General features: G+C 36.8%; 1 protein-coding gene across 3 annotated transcripts in view; it reads left to right on the top strand.

The window, feature by feature from the left end:
- Positions 1 to 18,435, top strand: part of SYT14 (synaptotagmin 14) — an 88,426-nt gene that overhangs the window by 7,801 nt on the left and 62,190 nt on the right. For all 3 annotated transcript variants that reach the window (XM_048057626.2, XM_048057623.2, XM_048057624.2), the window contains exons 2-3: positions 4,590 to 4,637; positions 18,017 to 18,181. In XM_048057626.2, the coding sequence (XP_047913583.1) occupies positions 4,590 to 4,637; positions 18,017 to 18,181 (213 nt within the window). The remainder of the gene's footprint in view (positions 1 to 4,589; positions 4,638 to 18,016; positions 18,182 to 18,435) is intronic.

Raw genomic sequence — 18,435 nt, 5'->3', positions numbered from 1 at the left:
CTAAGCGGTACCATGGTCTCAATTCTGGAACCAAGACTTGGATGTGTTCGTCAGAGGGATGGAGCGCACCCTCACTGAGCTGTGGGTGACAGCAGGGAGGGGAGCAGTTCATATGCAGGAGGGCAGGGCTGACGGGAACCGTGTGAACTTCGACAAGAACAAATGTCAAGTCCCAGTCCAGGGGTGGCAAGCCCATGCTGCACTGCAGGCTTGGGACAGGCTGGCAGGAGCACAAGTCCTGTGAGGAGCGGCTGAGGGAACTGGGGTTGTTTGGTCTGGAGAAGAGGAGGCTCAGGGGAGACCCCATTGCTCTCTGCAACTGCCTGAAAGGAAGCTGTGGGGAGCTGGGGGTCGGCCTCTTCTCACAGGTAACTAGTGACAGGACTAGAGGGAATGGCCTCAAGTTGCACCAGGGGAGGTTCAGGTTGGAAATGAGGAGACATTTCTTCTCAGAAAGAGCAGTCAGGCACTGGGACGGGTTGCCCAGGGAGGTGGTAGAGTCACTGTCCCTGGGGGTGTTCAAGGAAAGGTTGGACGTGGTGCTTAGGGACATGGTTTAGTGGGTGATATTGGTAGTAGAGGGATGGTTGGACCAGATGATCTTGGAAGGCTTTTCCAACCTTAATGATTCTAGGATTCTGCACAAAAGAGCCCCGAGGTCCTGGTGGTCAGCAAGTTGGAAGTGGATCAGCCGCATGCCTCAGCAGCAGTGTGGGCTGTTAACCCACTGTGAGACAGATCGGCACACGAGGGATTCCAGAAGAGAGCTGCGAAGCTGGTGGCGGGCTGTAGTACTTGGCATATCAGGAGGGGCTTGGGAAAGGGAGGTGGATTCTTTGAGTGCACAGTGAATGCACGTGAGGTAGCAGGCGTGGGCTAAAATGGGAAATCCTGACTGGGTATAAGGAAGACATGTTCACAATGGCACCACTGTGAACCAGCTGTCAGAATTTCTGTCCTTGCAGATCTTGGTTGGTTGAGGCCCTGAGAAACCTCCTTCGAGGACGATCGTGCTCTGGAGTCTCTCAGGGAGCCACAGGTTGCTCCCAGTTTTCTAGCTGATTACTTTCAGCACCTAGTAATGGAGTTTCAACTCGAGTCCAAACATAGCAGACCTTTGAAACTAGTACAATTCAAAATTCAGAAGGAAATGAAATGTTACAATATAATCAATACAAAACTGAGGTGTAGTTTTTTTCTTTGGTGAACAACTTTACGTGTTTTTGGTGCAATAAATTATGATAGTCATCCTCACAGATAGAGGCTCGGGGTACAAAATCTTCATTTTAAATTGAGAATTTAAATTGAGAAAATTAAACTTTGTCAAATGTTTCAGCAGCTGCCTTTTGTTTTAAGTAAAGTCTCTGTCTGTTCAGTTTGTGCTACATGTTTGAATGATGTAGATCTTAGGGCCACTAGATGGTCAGTCTAACTCAAGAAAACTAAAGTGTTTGAATGTATAATTATAAAATTAATTCATCTTTCATTATTTCTCATTTTGCCTCCATTATCTGAAAAGATATGAAAAGCTTCATTCCCAGTTTTTCTCATATCCTCAGTTTTTATTCTACAGCATTTTGGGTACAGTATTACTTCATCTTATATGCAAAACCACTTAAAACTTTAAACTGTTAAATAGAAAAGATGTTCACAGTCATGATGAAGTAGAATTAATAATAATTTGTATCTAAATCAGACTATTAACTATAAAAGCATGGTGACCCACCACTATATTAAACTTAATTACTTTAACATTTGAAGACTGTAAAATTTAAGAGGGTCATACCAGTGAACCTTTGGGATTTGTGGGCTAACAGACACAAAGCCAGCCTTTTCAGCCTGCAGGAGTGCTGGGTTAACAGTTGACACCTTGCTGTCATGCAGAATGTTTTCATATTTACACTTTAGTTTCTTTCAATGACAAGGTTATTCAAAGCTGAGCGCCTTCTCCGAGTTGGAAAGACAGGAAAACTTGTGTTCATTTGTTAAACTGTGAGTAAAAGCAAGGTGTGAAAAATGTATTAGTTCCACGATTTTGAAGAGAGCACTAGGGAAAACAAAATCTGCCTGAGTCACTTGAGGATAATATTTTGTGTTTAATAAATTGGTTAAATATCAAAGATGCTTTCTTCAACTTTGCTTTCAGAACACGTAGTTCATGATGTATTTTTATTCAACAGTCAGTTTCCATTCAAAAGTGGTTTTGAAAGAGTAAAAGATTAGTCGCCCATTAAATAAGACATATAATTTGGGAGCTTCAAGGACAATAAAAAGACAAAATTTAAATCCTGAAAGAATGCATGTTAAGTTTTGTACATTTGCTGTATAGTGTTGTAGTGGATTAAAAAACAGTAGAAGGCTTAATGTAAAGGTTTTATTTAGTAGAACATTACAATGTCTTAAATAGCTTTTTCAATCATTTACACGTATTCTTGAAAACAGAAGGTACCAATGCAAAATGCACAACTAACATTAATTTGTAATGAGATTTCATGCTTGTTGAAGTCACTGAGTGCAAAGTAAAGTCTAATGCTGCTCACTGGTCTTCTCACAGTCATTTCTATGTGAATCTTTATTTTTAACTGCCTAGCACTTGTGGAATAAAAAAATGTTTTGTTTTGTTTTTTTTTCAGTAACTTTTTTTTCACTTCTGAATTTAAGTCTATCGGGAGGAGAAAATCTAGAGACAAGTGTTACAGTCGCTCTGAATTTCTCTTTTGTAGCCTGAGGATGACTGCACTGACTTGAAAGAAGACTGTAATCTTCTCCCCAAATCTGATTTTTTTAATGCATTTCTGTCATAAAAACAGTTTCTTTTAAACCCATTTTTTCTTACTCAGAAAAGATGTTGAAAGCAAAACGTAAGAATGATACTGGTCAGTTCCTAGAAGAGCACTCTTTGCTATCTAGAAGAGCACTCTTACGTTGCTGTGTTCTGTAATGATGGTGGCTGTAAAGAAGTTCTGGGATAATCAGGGTCATTGATTTTTGATTTCCCATTCAAGAGTATCTTTGAGGCTTGTATTTCAGATTGCTGAGTATTAAAAACAATAGTTGCATTGTATGCTCAAAATGAGGATGCTTTCTGACTTCATATCTCACAGGCATTTAATTTTGTTGTAGAAGTTGTTTTATTCCACTTATTTGGTCCTTTTTATCCGTCTTTCTCTAATATATGCATTTCCTACCATTATTTATTTAGAATGTAGGTTTCACTACAAATATATGCATCTTCTTAAAACAATATTAACAGCAGCTGGCAATGTTATCAGTTATGAGTTTTAAATATCAGCTGATATTGTATCATAACATCCTTTATTATATGACATAGTTCCTTTATTATGGAATGAAGAAGAGTAGTAAGTGATGTATGACAGATTTCCATGTGTTTTTTTTGAGATGGAAAGAATTTTATTATCTGGAGTTTTAGAGTGTTGTGAAGTGTTTGGAATCCTATAGAGATTGACATATATGGCTTGTGGTTTTTTGGAACAGTTTTGTATTTTCATGAAGTTTAAGAGCACCATGTATGGTGATCTGTGTGATCAGAGCCCTTCAGTTCTGCGTTCTGTTCAGATAAACAGAACCTTTTGTCAGTGGCAAAAGGCTTAGTGGGCATTAGGGTTCAGTTAAGGCAGGCCACAGCTTGGTGTTGCTAAAGGTTTGACCGTGGGGAATATCATTCCAAAATGTTTTACTTAATAGAGAACAAGATGATGAATACTGTAAATTCATTCAATATAAAGTCATGATAATAAAAATCAACTCTTCCAACAGTTTCTCAATACCATTAAAAGAATCTCTTCAATGGCTTGTAACTGCCTGTTCCTCTGGCTGCGGTGCTCAGTAGTAGGTCCCTACAGATCCCCCAGTGTCACACTTTCCTATTTCAATTCAGTTGACTGCTTGTATTCTTCTTCCATTGTGGTTCTTTCAGTGTCCTTACTGGGTATGTTATCCGTTAGTCTTTTCTTCACTAGCTGTAGTTATAACATTAAAATGTTTTTCTATTGAAATTTAAAGTATAATATTTCTACCAACAACTTTGTTATTCCCTTATTTTCTCAAATTCTGTACAGCTGTTTAAAAGCTTAAGTAAAACCCCAACAAGACTCTTGAAGATAAATTCCAGATAAACCCAGCCTTTAGTTACAGGCTTTCTTTTTTTTTTTTTTTTTTTTTGTCCTGCCTCAAAACATTATTTTGGTGTTCTGTTGTGTTACCAATATTTCTGACGTTTTGAGAAATCTTCTGTAGACGATAGTTCCCTCAGAACAGGAAATCAAGCTTTATATTTGGCAAATAGTTTTAGTATGGTTTCAGTTAATTTGCTTGCATTTTTTTGTCAGTATAAATTCTCTGTAAAACTCTTCAAATTGCACTGTTGCTAGCAATGTTAAGCCAAAGATACATTTATTAATTTAGCAAGTTTTCAATTTATTCAGGATATCCTTTGGAGAAAACTGTCTTTTGCATTTTTATTAAATATTATGTTTTGCAGCTTTTTCTTTCATGCTGTTTGTAAGTCTTATTAAGAAGCCAAGTACATTTTAATTGCTAATATTTTCTAATGATTTATTTCCAAATAGGTGGTGAACGAACTTGTGGTGTACATGAGTTAATCTGCATTAGAAAAGGTAAGCAATGATTTGTGAAAGTTAACTTCTTAGCTTGTGAATAGTACTGCTGAGATATCTGCTACCTAATGTTAATGTCTCACATTTTCTGGATCTTAATGTTGCACGTTTGCATTGTAAAATCTTTTGATGCTGACATTGTCACTTAAAAAAAATAAAATGAAAACTTGAAATTTGCGAAATAAAATGAATTTTCATGAAAATATAAACTTTTCTTCCAATAGTCCCTGAGTTACATGGAAGTTGTTAATGTTGTTCATCTGTGATAGGAAACCACAAAATACATAAACTTTGATCTTTGCCCTGTACTTTCAGATTTTTGTAGGTTGATTTGATTTCAAGTAGTGATTGATTGTTGTGAGGGTATTTTAAATAAGTGATATAGTGGACTGGCAATTTCTTCCTATGTGTTCTTGAGGTCCTCATGACACAGACTTCTTTGAAAACGACTCTGTCAGAAATAACGCCAGGAATGGGTAGAATATGAAACAGAACTATGCTCAAGAGAGGGCTTTCATAGGTTTAAAGCTGAGTTACAGTGGCTGAAGTTGCAGTTTGATGGTACAGCTCAGGTGATACAGTGACAAGATACAGTTCTGTCTTCTGCCCTCTCCTTTTGCCAGCCCTACACTCATTTCTTCTTCCCTTGCAGTGGTGTTGCTGAGTGTCTGTGTTCTGATTTGATGGCTAATCTTACCAAAAAAAGTGTAATTTCTTCAAGGCTTAGTTCCTTGAATTGACTCACCATTAGAATCAGAGAATCATTTAGGTTGGAAAAGACCTTTAAGATCACCAAGTCCAACTGTTAACCTAGCACTGTCAAGTCTACCACAAAAGCACATCCCTAAGCACCACATCTACGCGTCTTAGGTCAGAAGAGTATTCAGTGCTTTCAAAAAGTAAAGAGTAAGAAAATGTGGCAGAAGAGGATGAGGAGGGCTGCTAGACTTGACAACAGCTAACTGTTAGACAGGCTCCCTGGTATTGTTAAATTCCTACTACATCATTCATGGTAGGAAGAAATTTTGTTTGGCCTGTGAATAAATCTTAGTTCCCATTGCAACAATTTAGGTTTTAATATATTTTAAAAATATATATGTACTATCTGCTAGTGTCAAAATTTAGTCTACCAGTTGAAGTGAAAAATAGCTTTATGGCCAAAAGTTCTTTTCCAAATAACTTATTGAAAGAATAATTGAGACTTGTATGTGATTTGACAGTATTGTAATTAAAAACACTTCTCTGCTTTTTTAAAACTCTAAATCATTCCATTCTTGCTTTCTGTAACTTCTTTCTCATTTGAGGGGGAGCTTGTTCTTTCTTTCTTTCTTTCTTTCTTTCTTTCTTTTTTTTTTTTTTTTACGCTCTTTATTGCTGCCTCTGTCTTCCCCTTGATGGATAAGTCAGTGCCCACAGTGCTCTGTATTCTTTCCGTAATAGGCTCTGGTTTTCTTTCTGAATTATGAAACTCATTGAACTAGAAAGTTCAGGAAGCCTACTGATGATGTTGCGTAGTCCATTAATCTTGCTAGCCCCTTTTTATTTCAGGGTATTGTACTGATTTTAAGAAAAAAGCGTGCATTCTTGGAGGCAGCACTTTGTTTTTGTTATTGCTGGGAAGCCCAAATGAAGAGAGGTGTATCTTTTTAAGGTTCTGTGTGATATTTGGACATTGGAGTCTAATCTGCTTTAGTGATTGATCAGATACTATAAATGAATTTTTAATGGTTGCATGGAGTGTGTTTTAGCATTAGTTATAAATTAGCCTAGGGATAAGTGTGATTAAAAGGGAAGTATCCTCTTAGTGCCATTTATACCTGTAGTTGGCTGGGTTCCTTTTTCCTTTAGATGAGTTTCCGTGTGTATTCTTGTAACCTTGTGTGCTCCATATGCCCTGCCGTGTCACTGATACATTTCTGCTTGTAGTGTGTGGAACGGGTGCATTTTTGTCTGTCCTCTCTCTGCTTGACGTGCATATAAAGCAGAATGTGCTTGCTATTGTACTACACGTCTTCCAGTTGTGTAGTGCTCTGATTCCTTGCATTTAATATATTGATTACTTTATCTAAGACTTCACAATATCTGATGCGTTCTGGTGCATTCAAGATGTGTTTTTTTTTTTTTTTTTTTTTTTTAGTCTGACCAATGGCCAGGCTCCTAAGGATTACTTTGTGCCAGGTGCCCAGGCTTGCTTGTTTGCCAGGATCTGGGTGCGTGATCTGGATCCGTATTTACCTGCTCAGAATATGAAGTCCTTTCCAATCTGAGAATTCCTGGCCACCAGGAATCTGGAACTGGTCCCATCAGGACCTCCCAGCCCTGTCCCTAATGCCCCTGGATACTCATTTCAACCTTACATAGGAGCAAGCTGAAAAGTTTTGTGGCATAGAGACCTTCCCCTTTGCCATCTCGTGACAGTGCCATGAAAACAAAGGCTTCTTTGGCTCGTGAAGTCACTGTGGAAGTTCAGTGGACAAATGAAGTATTCACATTAACACATGGAAAATTCCCTGTACTCTTGACTTGTTTGGTGTGAGGTGCACTGTCCCCCTCTCGCTCTTCACTGGCATCCGCGTGGCTGTGGGTACCAGGGGAATGCACTTGCACACTCCTAGCATTTATTCATTCATTTTCATCAAGGTGTTTGACAAAATGGCTCTGCTTTTGATAGTCGCTTGAAAGCCTACGATACCTTCTGCCAGATGGCAGTAGGTGACTGCCTGGTGACTGTAGCTAGAGTGCTCGTGTGGAATCTTTCAAAGAAAGTTAGTGGTAAGTAACCAGAGTAAGTAACATCAAGATATCTAGTGCACGTCTGTGCTTTGCTTGTCCATCTTTCTCATAGTCCTTCCAAATATGTTGTCTCTGAGAAGCAGCTAATATGGTAAACAGGGATGTTCCTTCTCCCTTCTCCTGTGCTAAATAGGGAAAAGAGTAAAGCAAGCAGGCGTGTGTCTTCTATGGATAATGCAACAGAAAACTTCTGGTTTTGAGGGATGGCATATAACTAGAATTTATACAAGGGTTATAAAACTTGAAGAACATCTGTTGGTGATCAATTTTTCTTGCTGGTTAGCAAACAAATTAATTCGTAAATTATCTTTCTTGTCTGCTCACTCATTTTTGCTAAGGAAGTAAGAACTTTGGGATCCCTGATGCCGAAATGGAGAAAAGGACCAGAAAGGTCTGCAAGGCTCTGTGTGGCCTCACCATTGAGCTCACATTATTAAATACCTGTATGAAGGCATAACTGTAAAAATAAAATGCAAAACTGAAATTTCTGCTATGGAATATATTCAGCTGTTAAAATCATATGAAATTTCATTTTTCATTTATTTATTTATATAATTGTTTTTTTTTATCATAAGTTGTGGATGCCTCATTGCTGAAAGTGTTCAAGGCCAGGCTGGATGTGGCTTTGGGCAGCCTGGTCTAGTGGGAGGTGTCCCTGCCCATGGCAGGGGGGGTGTAACGAGGAGATCTTTAAGGTCCCTTTCAACCCAAACCCTTCTGTGATTTTCTTATGTACTCCATGCTGCAGTGCCAGGACTACAAACGATGCAGAAGAGTTGAGTTTTCATTTAAAAGCATCATTAAAGTTTCTTTGAAGTTATCAATGCTTCTGCTGAATCGAATAAAACTAATTAGAGTTGTAGATTTATTTTTTAGCTTTCTAAGACTCAAAGGTGTGCCAGTACTGGTTGTAATGCTTACTGAATATCTGAGATAGTCTGAATTCATGTGAATGATATCGATACAGTACCAATACAGAACTCAGATCTGCTAACTAAAGGTGATGCCAGGTAGGGGCTGCTCCCACTTCACATAATGTTGTTGTGGCTTCACAGAAGTGCAAGGTAGACTGTGGTGGGTCTACTTCTAATCTGTACATGAAGGACTGCATATATCTCTGGTGTCTTGCTTGTACGGTTTCCTTTTGCGGATTCATACAGGTTTGTGAACCATGTCTAAAAAGTTGATTAGGGGTAAGAAGACTGATAAACTTTTTTTGCAAAACCTTAAAAACTAATTTATATATATTTAAATAAAAGCTTCTTATAATTACGTAAATATACTACACATGTCTTGAAAAATGTGCATATATTAAGGCAATTATGTAACATCTGGTGGTTGCAAAATATAGAACAAGACACTTCCCAGCTAAAGAAAATAAAGTACTTTAGGGAAATACAATCAATTACTCAAGAAATTTGGTAATACAGCATTGAAATATGTCACTTCTGTGTGTAATGTAGCATAGTGGTTGAACTGTGTATATGGTGTTGTATTTACACATTGTTGAAATCTGGAAATTGAAAATGGAAAAAGATTTTTCCTTGTATTACAGGTGAACTTCTTGCTTGCTTCTATTTTCACTTACTGCGAGTTTGGAGATGTGCTTATTTTCAAATTTATACCTGTTGTCTGACAATTCAAGTTCAAGACATGTCTAAGGAAGGAGTAGCCCTGCTTGGTTTAGTTCAGTCCCTTTGGGTTCTTAACATAGCAAAAGAGCAGGACGGGGTTTTCTGAAATGTACTTCTGCTGCTTATTCTACTCTGGTAAAGGTCTGCCTTTTTTCTGGCTGGTAACACCCACCTGTTTTTGAGAGAATCATGAGAATTATGTAAGCTGTTCCTTTGCTTATTTGCTATGGGCATAACAGAATTTAGGGGACTTGAGAACAGACCAGAAACATGCGTCTTTGGCTGTGTAGTGCACTGTAGCTAGGCTGCTAGTCTAACTTGGAGTTAGCTGTTGTTAGATGTACTAATATCTTAATTAAGGCTGTTTTTCAGGTTCTGTTTGTACAGATGAGCTGGACAGGTGATGAGTGTTTATCATATTGAACTATAACTGAAGAACTCCTATCTTTAATGCATTCTGATATGTATAATATTCACTGTATGATATGAAAGTCTCATTAACATGATCATGCATTTTATACTTTATTTTCAGGTCTCTTTCACCTTTCATTGTTCATTTGTGTATTTTTGAAGTAATGTAAAGTGATACTTCCAACTCGGCAATGTGTTTTGTATTTAATTCATGGAAATGTAGATCGAGTATCTGACTGAGGTCTGAGTTGCTCAGATTTTTTATAACTATTTTTATAAGACCTTTTTTCTTTGCAAGATGTTCTTTCTGTTGTAGCAGTCTTACAAACAAAGGAAATTATTCAGCAAACCGTCTTTGTGACTAATAATGGAACAGAAGTGGTCTTTAATATGCAAAAGAAAGAAGTTGCAAGGAGACAATGTCTTTGGCTGATAATGTAAAATGTCACTTCTAATAATAATTTTGAAAAGATGGTATGAATTTTTGTTTTGTCAGAAGTATATTCTAAGTAGAACTATGTCCTTTTTAACTTTGTGGTCAACTATCCTCATCTATTTGCATGTATCTGAATGTTAAGTTGCCAGTTGCATTTCATTGAAGTGGTAATAAATACTTATTCATGAGCTTCCTGTTACAACTACAAACTTTTTTTTTTTTATTTTAAAGTTAACTGCATCTGATATTCAAGTTATATTGAAGTTTTTGGTAGTTTACACTAAATAAATGCTACTGAAAAAGAAACAAAATCATTTTTCCTTCATCTTGGTCACCATCCAGTTGGTAGAGCTTCTTGTGCTAATAGTTCTTTGTCATGAGAAATATGAGACCACAGATGGTAGCAAATTTCTTTAATTTATTTAAGCTCACAGTAATGTTTTACATTACAAATAAATATATGTTGTTTCTACTCATTTTAAGGTTCAGATAGGAAAAGTGCCAAGTTAACGGCATTTTCCCTTTTTACAGATAGGAATATAACTTTTATTAAAACTTTATGCAATTCAAGCTACTTCTTTAATATACTCAGAAAATAGTAACTCATCTATTCATAGTTGTGCAGTAATTAACTTTAAATAGAGAAATACATGTATTTTGTTTTAGTTTAGAAACACATGAAACTTTATGTATTTTGTTCTGAGAATACTAAACTTAATAGATTTGGGTGATACTTTCATTGGAAAAATAAAAGTAATCAAGCAGGATTAACAACATTAGAGTAAATACTAAATCTTACTCTCTGTTAGAAAGCTAATCTGGGTTGATACGTTTTGGACTAGCGAAAGTGTAATATGAAACAAGTACTTCTCCTTCTGGTGATTTATACCCCTTCAGGAAGCAAAGTACATCTCTGTTTGCTCTCCTGTGTTTTGTAGTCCTTTGGAAAGCAGCATCTGCTGGGGTCTTGTAGTTCCAGCTGTCTCAATTCCCTTTCTTAAACACAAAGCTTGCTAAGAACTTTGCAATATCCAAACTTTGATTTCCTGGCATTTCTTCACTTAAAATGTTTGTATTGAAATTTCTACAGCACAATACTTTGCTACATATGCTAGTTAATCATGGTGCTGTTTAGCAATTCTGGCTTGTCCAGCACTTTTTTCCAATTAACCATTACAATTAATAGCAATGCGATTATAAAGGATTTTTATTACGTGGATTTTTCCCTGGTATCAGAGGGCAACTTTGTAGTAATTATGGATTTAGACAGCACAAGCCTCTAGGTCTGTGCAGGTCTCTAACGCTTTTGCACTGGGAGGATTATCTGAGTTAAATATCCATTAAATATCTATGATCACTGCTGTTCTCTCACCCACCATGTGGAGAATACAGGCATGTGACATGCTATATGATTGCAACAGATTATTGGGATTTGAAGGTAATCAAGAGTATCCCCTGATCTATGTCTATTCTAAGTAGAAATGCAGTGTTTCCTTTGCTGTTTTCTTTCAGAGATTTCTGTTGTGAGTTACTACTTACAAGTAGATGTGTTCCATATTAGAGAGAGAAGACATCGAGGGACTAGTAAATCAGCAGGGGTGGCAGGCTGAGAACACCCTCAGCTCACAAGGATTTACGAATTTAAAGATTTCTGTCAAAAGTTTAAATCTTCATTTCAGACTATGGCTTCTGTTACTCCTAAATTCTTTCTTAGTTCAGTGATTATTCAGAGCCCAAGGTCCTCCTTTTCATATAATTACATTTATCTCTAAAAGACAATTTTAGCTTGGTATTTTAAAAGAAAAGGGAAGAAATCCTGTAAATGACGATCTGCAGCAGCAGTATGAAAGTTGCTACAAGTATTCTGTGCAGTTATGTATGTGAATAGTTAACGTGCTGAACCAAGGCCTTTTTAACACTAAATTACAAAGTATGTTGAACTCTGTTTGAAGTAAATAGTCAAGTAATTTAAGTGCTCATAATAAAATTAAATAAACTAGTACTTGTAAAAAGAAAAAACAAAACAAAAAAGGGGTGATGGTGGTGTCTGGCTTTATCTCTATAGCAGTACAGATACCCTTCAGCCAGGATGAAGAGACATAACCCAAATGGTGAAAAAAACCTGCTGTTATTCCAGAGAGCTTTCAACTAGAATAAAGGCAACACTGGCATTATGGCAGGGTAGCTGTTGTCATGCAGTAATTTTTTTCATGTAAGCAAGCACATTTATTTTTTTACTTAATGTTGTGTATGACTTTTTTTTTAATAAATTACCCTTTAAATGGCATCTTGTATCGCTTCAGATAATGTCAGTTTTCTCTTTTCCACAGTATTACTTTGAAAGGTATATAAATAGAAATTTTTGAAGGGCATTGCTATTCCAGATAGAAAGTTAAATAAGTACTTTCATCCTGATTTCATTCTGTCAGTCTTTCAAACTTCAGAAAGGTTCATGTTACTAAAAATTGTTAATAATTTTCTTATTTAGGGAATGCTCTTTTCAGTACTGCATTGAAATTCAATTGTCATTTCCTGTTTATATTCACTTAAAACTGCATGTCTCAAGCTAATATACTGGATATAGATATTTAAAGTGTTGAAAGTGTAAACTGAATTCTTTTCAGTTGTGAACTTTGTGTATTGACATCACCTTTTTTTAAAAAAAAGTTTAGAAACGGGTTCAGTTACTTACACTTACAGAAGAGACCATATTATGTAATTATTCATAATAGGAAAAATATTTACTTGTAAACCAGCACACATGGAAGTGCAGTTCTTACTCCTGTTGAATAAACAGTCAGACAGGTATTTTACTTCAAAGTTGTCTCAGAGGCATGGGGGTTTGTGTTTGGGTGTTTTTTTTCCCCATTATGTGACATGACTAGTTTGTGAGAAATAAACATGTGCTGTGTCAAGATAAATAATTTAAACATTGACAAAAGGCACTCAAGGTATAAATGTTATTTTGTGGTTCAGTAATCTGTTTTCTGAAGATATGTTAATTTCTCTTCAAGTCAGAAAGTTGGTATGAAGCGATGTGGCAATAAATAGTGTTTGAATTAAAAATATTTCTGAGCTGGACATTACAGGTTAATTTCACGTAATGTCAACGATGGATCTAATAATGAATAATGTCAAATTAGTGGATCTAATAACTATGTAATGCTTCTGCAGGACAAAATGCAAATAGCAGTGCTCCTCTATATTTAAGAGAATTAAAAAAGACTGAAATATTTTAGATCAAGTTGTATAAAAAAAAAATAAAAATAAGCTTTGAAACGAAAAATGAGCTACCTTTTTCATTTCAAATGCTTTTATGCTAGGGTTGTAAAGGCAATTGAATTACTTCGGATCGTTCCCCTAGTTACTTAATTTGTGCACGGAAGAGATAGTATTGCATTTGTAAATGAATAATTAAAACATCACTGAGGTAGATGTGTGGCTTCATACTTTACTGGCTAAGTAAGCTGTAAGATGTGCAGTGAAAGCTCCAAGCATACTTGACTGGACAATACAGATATTAAATACAGTATAGGTTTGTGTATGTGGATACATATTTTAAAAAGTACTTTTTAATACATCTGAAGATTTTTGTTTGGTTATATTTATTTGAAGATGCAAATATTTTCTGAAGAGTTTAAAATCTGTTTTGGAAAAGAAAAAAATGTTTAATAACAAGAAAGCTGTATTAGAGAAGGATGCTAATTTGATATTTAAGATGAAGGGATGGTAAGTTTCTGTGTTCTAATAATTCTAATTTTAGTGATAATAACAAGGCTAATTCACTTTTGTTAATTTAATAATTCTGTAGTGAATATAACTTTCTATGTCATTTCCATAGCCAGCAATTCAATTAGTTCTAATAACTTTGTAGTAAGTCATTTGTTCTTTTCGTGTTTCTAAAACTGTTATATTATTATAAATTTCAAACATTCCGTGTTGCTTTTCCATAGGAGCTGAGGATAATTGTGAAGTTCATTAAAATAGGACGTTTGAATTTGAAATATGACTACTGAAGTATTGCCCTTCTGCCAGTTCGTGGTTCTAGAAAAAAGCATTGGGAATCTTTGAGAGTTTTTAAAATGCTTTTCATGGTACAAATAATGCCCAAACAAATTAGAATTTATGTTAATATGTTTTGGATGAAAGTAATTCCTGTGCTGAATGTGGCACAGATGGGTTTTGTATGGAAAACAGTACATAACTTTATTTCTGTCTACAAAATATACCTGGTTAACACTTTAGCTATACAAAATTAATTGAAGCATTAATGTGATACATAAAACCTTCATTCATAGATGGGAATCTGTATGCATTTATGTGTGGAAAATTGACATACAACTTTTTTTTCTGGCTTTATAATGATATTATATTAAAGTCTTTGAACTTGATAACGTATTTAATCTGTGAACAAGCATTCTAAAATTCTTTACATGGATGCAAATTTATACTAAAATATAATTTTCAAGTCCGATGTTCACACTGAATTACATAAATAATTAGTCTTGCTACAGCTAAAGTTTCATTCTTTTATAAGTTATCAGCCAATGTTTTTTATTCCAGAAAGATGTCATCAGATACTGTGTTTCCATAGAGAGAGCTGTACTAAGTCTCTTTTAACTAATTAGTATCCAGGAAGTACTGGAAAAATCACAAGTGTTTTCAAGCTACTTTTAGGTTGCAGGTTCCTAAAGTGCATATTTTGTTGGATCAAAGCAAATTTGAATGCTGAACAATATAAAAAAAAGTTATATGTACTACATTGCAATATGTTAAAAAAAAAAAAAGTTTTAAAAGATCAAATGTGAAATAATTCAAATTTTTTCTCATAAAGTATTGTACAGTTAATCTGTTTAAAGAAAACATGCAGTGTCCTCCTTTATTGTGAACTATAGAGTTGTAGAATGACTGGATTGCAACTCAGTCTCCTGCTCAAAGCAGCGTTGATGTTAAATTAGGGCAAAGTTGCTTAGGACAGCCTGCTCCCATAAAAAAAGCAATTGTCCTCAGATAAATTTGTGTGGTTTCACTTGCTTTATCTGTCTGTTCCTCCTAATTTGTCATCTTTTTCTGTGCATTCTGTCCCCATGGGACAGAATTTTTGTGCTTTTGTGCTTTTTTCCAGCACATTCTTGGTCACGGCTTAACTACTTTTCTTGAAAATTAAATATAAAGACCTTCAGTGTGAGGCAGAGTTGCCATCAACTTCAGCCATAGCAAGTGATTTTAATAAAATCGTAAGCATTTCCAAACAGACTTCTGAAGAGAATATCAGGTAATCGGAGTAGCATGTGCAACCAAGAACTTGCATAAGCCAAGGCGTTTTTCTTTCTAGTCGTTCATGTTAATGAAAACAATTAACAAAATATATAATAATAATGTTATAACCTTCTTTCATCTATGGACAGAAATCCCACTTTTCTCACCTTGTTGCTCTACATGACAGCAGGTTGTCTCATCCTGAAGGACTGATGGGGAGCTCTAACTATATAGGTCTCTGTACATTGTCTGAAATTGAAAATTAGGCTCACCTGCTGTACCCCATTGGACTATTTTTTTAAAATTCTGTTTCTATTCAGTAGTTGTACTGCGTTTTTATATTTCTTGTTTTGTCTTGGACTTCAGTGGTTTGGAAGGTGAAGGTGAGATCTTGAAGGCTTTCAATCATTTCTAGCTTTGCCTTTGGTTCTTCATAAGACAGAGTTTCTAGCTTAACTGAGTTAATTAAAAATTGCTCATGCTTTTCCCAACTTTTCTGATATAATCTAATAAAACATGAAAAAAAAATACTGAAGCTTGTCTAAATACAAGATTCTAATCTAATGAGGGTTTCTATTTTGTTTCTTTGAGTCTTTGGTTGACATTTTGGTATTTCTTCAGTAATTGTGTCAGGATGGATGGTTCAAAGCCATTGGGAAGTTCATTTTCTTCTGAAAGTTGTATGGGGAGAGGTGAGGGTTTTAAGCACAATATTACATGATCTCTTGGTCAGAGGTAAAAGTGGAGTAAAAATTATTTGCACTGTTTCAGGTAGGTCTGGATGTCCAGCTCAAGATGGAAGTGCAAATCAGAGCAGTTCCTTTCAGAAAGGTGCATTTCTTTGCTGTATAGTTTTTTTAGGAAAGAGCACCTTGATTTTACCCTGCCGGGCAGCTAAACTGCACCACAACTGCTCTCTCACTCCCAGTCCTCAAAAGAAAAGGGGGAGAAAATATGATGAAAAGGACTCAAGGTTTGAGATGAGGACTGGGAGATCACTCACCATTTATTATGAGCAAAACGGACACAAAATATATGAATGTAATTTATTGCCTATTACTAACAGAATAATGCAGTGATAAACTAAAAGCAAACTAAAAACACATTTTCCTCCATCCACCCTCTTCTACCTCCTCCCCCTAAGCAGCGCAGGGGGATGGTAGTTGTGGTTAGTCTCTAACACTTTTTCTCTGCCACTCGTTCATGGTCACTCCCTGCCCCTACTCCCTGTGGGGTCCCTCCCACGAGATGCCGTCCTTCCCGAACTGATCCTCTGTGGGCTGCCCACAGGCAGCAGCTCTTCAAGAACTGCTCCCACACGGCTCCGTACCACGGGGTCCATCCCCCAGGAGCAAACTGCTCCAGCACGGGTCCCCCACGGGCGGCAGCTCCCCCCAGACCCCCTGCTCCTGCGTGGGCTCCTCTCCACGGGCTGCAGCTCCGGCCCGGGGCCTGCTCCTGCGGGGGCTCTCCATGGGCCGCAGCCTCCTCCAGGCCACATCCACCTGCTCCACCGGGGGCTCCTCCACGGGCTGCAGCGTGGAGATCTGCTCCGTGTGGGACCCGTGGGCTGCAGGGGGACAATCTAGGCAGTATATTCCAGTGCTTAACCCCTCTTATTCTGAATTTCACCCATCATTGTCCCCATATCCAACTGGGATTTTCCTTGCTGCTACTTCTGGCTGTTGCTTCTTGTCTTTCTGTATTGTATCTCCACAAACCCAGAGTCTGCTGGCAACTTTTCTTTTATCCTGCTCTGTTTTATGTAGTGGGAGATGTTGCCACACAATATTACACTCCTAATGTAAAATGCCAAGGGTTTTGCAAATGGTATTAATGAATCCAATAAATCTTTATAAATCTTCTGTAAATAGAAGAACACACATTTCAAATAATAAAGCTGCCCCTAATTACTTTTTCCTCATTGGTCCCATTTCATATATCCATTCCCAGGTTCTGTATTTCTAAAACAATTTCCTGAATAATCTTGGCCTTATATGGTATTACAGCTGTGAATACTTAGGTTGTGATGGACTTGCAAGATTCTGTTCCCACAAAAGATGCCCAAAACTCCCTTTCAGTTATCTGCTTTGTGGTGATTACATATTCTTTATTTTACACACTGAGACAAATTAATCTACTTCAGCCTTGGTTCCGTTACCAGGTTTCAGTTAAGTATGCTTTATCTCACATAGCTTTCTTGTTTTATATGCAAGCGGTACAAATACCAGGGTAAGGAACATAGAGTCATGTGCTTTTTATTTCAGTTTTGTTGCTCACACAGAATCCTGTTTGTTAAGGAGTGGCAAGGGCCAGCTGGTCCCTAAGGAAGGAGGAGCCAGAAGCTGAGCATAGCAAGGCTGGCAGAGGCAACGTCCTCGCCAGCAAGGGCCCAGTCCCTCCCCAGCAGTGCTGTCTCTGAGTTGGCCCTGAGTCCAGGTAGCCAAACCTCCTGCCCCTTCTGGAAAGGGGAGATGCTCCGAGGCGTTCCATCAGAAGTCATCAGTCTTAGTGCATGCTGATAATCCCCCCATTTTCTGCAGAGGTCCTGTCTCATTATGGGGTCCAGTATTACAGCAGAACCTCTCACTTACAATGTCAGTCATCCCTTACTAGAACCAGATACTTTCTGTTCTTTGGAAAGATGGTCGGAGGAGAAAAAACTGATGAAATTCAACACTGTTAAACATTAACTCTAATGAAGAAGCCGATGTATATTATATCTTACTTATACTTGAAACTTTAGTAGTGTTTATTAATGACCAATCCTGATGGGTAAAAAACTTTTACAAGTTTTATTTTTACAAGACTGTTTTTTTGTATGTGTCTTTCTCTGTTTCTTTTAGTATCTCCTGAAGCAATTGGATTCCTGTCTGCTGTCGGGGTATTCATTATCCTCATGCTGCTACTTTTCCTATATATTAATAAGAAGATGTGTTTTGAAAATGTTGGTGGCTTCCCAGATCTTGATTCTGGATACACTACAAGAACAAATTCACGAGATAAACTTTGTAAGTATCTAAAATATAACATTAAACTTCAAGTTACAAGAATCTGTATTTTTACAAGGAGGTGTAGAAATACATAATCATTTTACTCAAGTGATGAAAACATACAGTGTTGACTCTTTACTGTGATTCTACATTATGTGGAAAGGAAGAAACTTTTGTATTCACAAGCTGCAGAAATTCAAGCACTGTGCAACTAAAGAGTTGACATTCACTTATGTAGATATTTCTCTTGCACTGTGTGAATACTCCTGAAC

This window comes from Anser cygnoides, chromosome 3 (assembly GCF_040182565.1).
Source record: "Anser cygnoides isolate HZ-2024a breed goose chromosome 3, Taihu_goose_T2T_genome, whole genome shotgun sequence".
NCBI classification, from domain to species: Eukaryota; Metazoa; Chordata; class Aves; order Anseriformes; family Anatidae; genus Anser; species Anser cygnoides.
The sequence above is the reverse complement of the archived record's forward strand: the minus strand, read 5'-3'. Positions and strand labels throughout refer to the sequence as shown.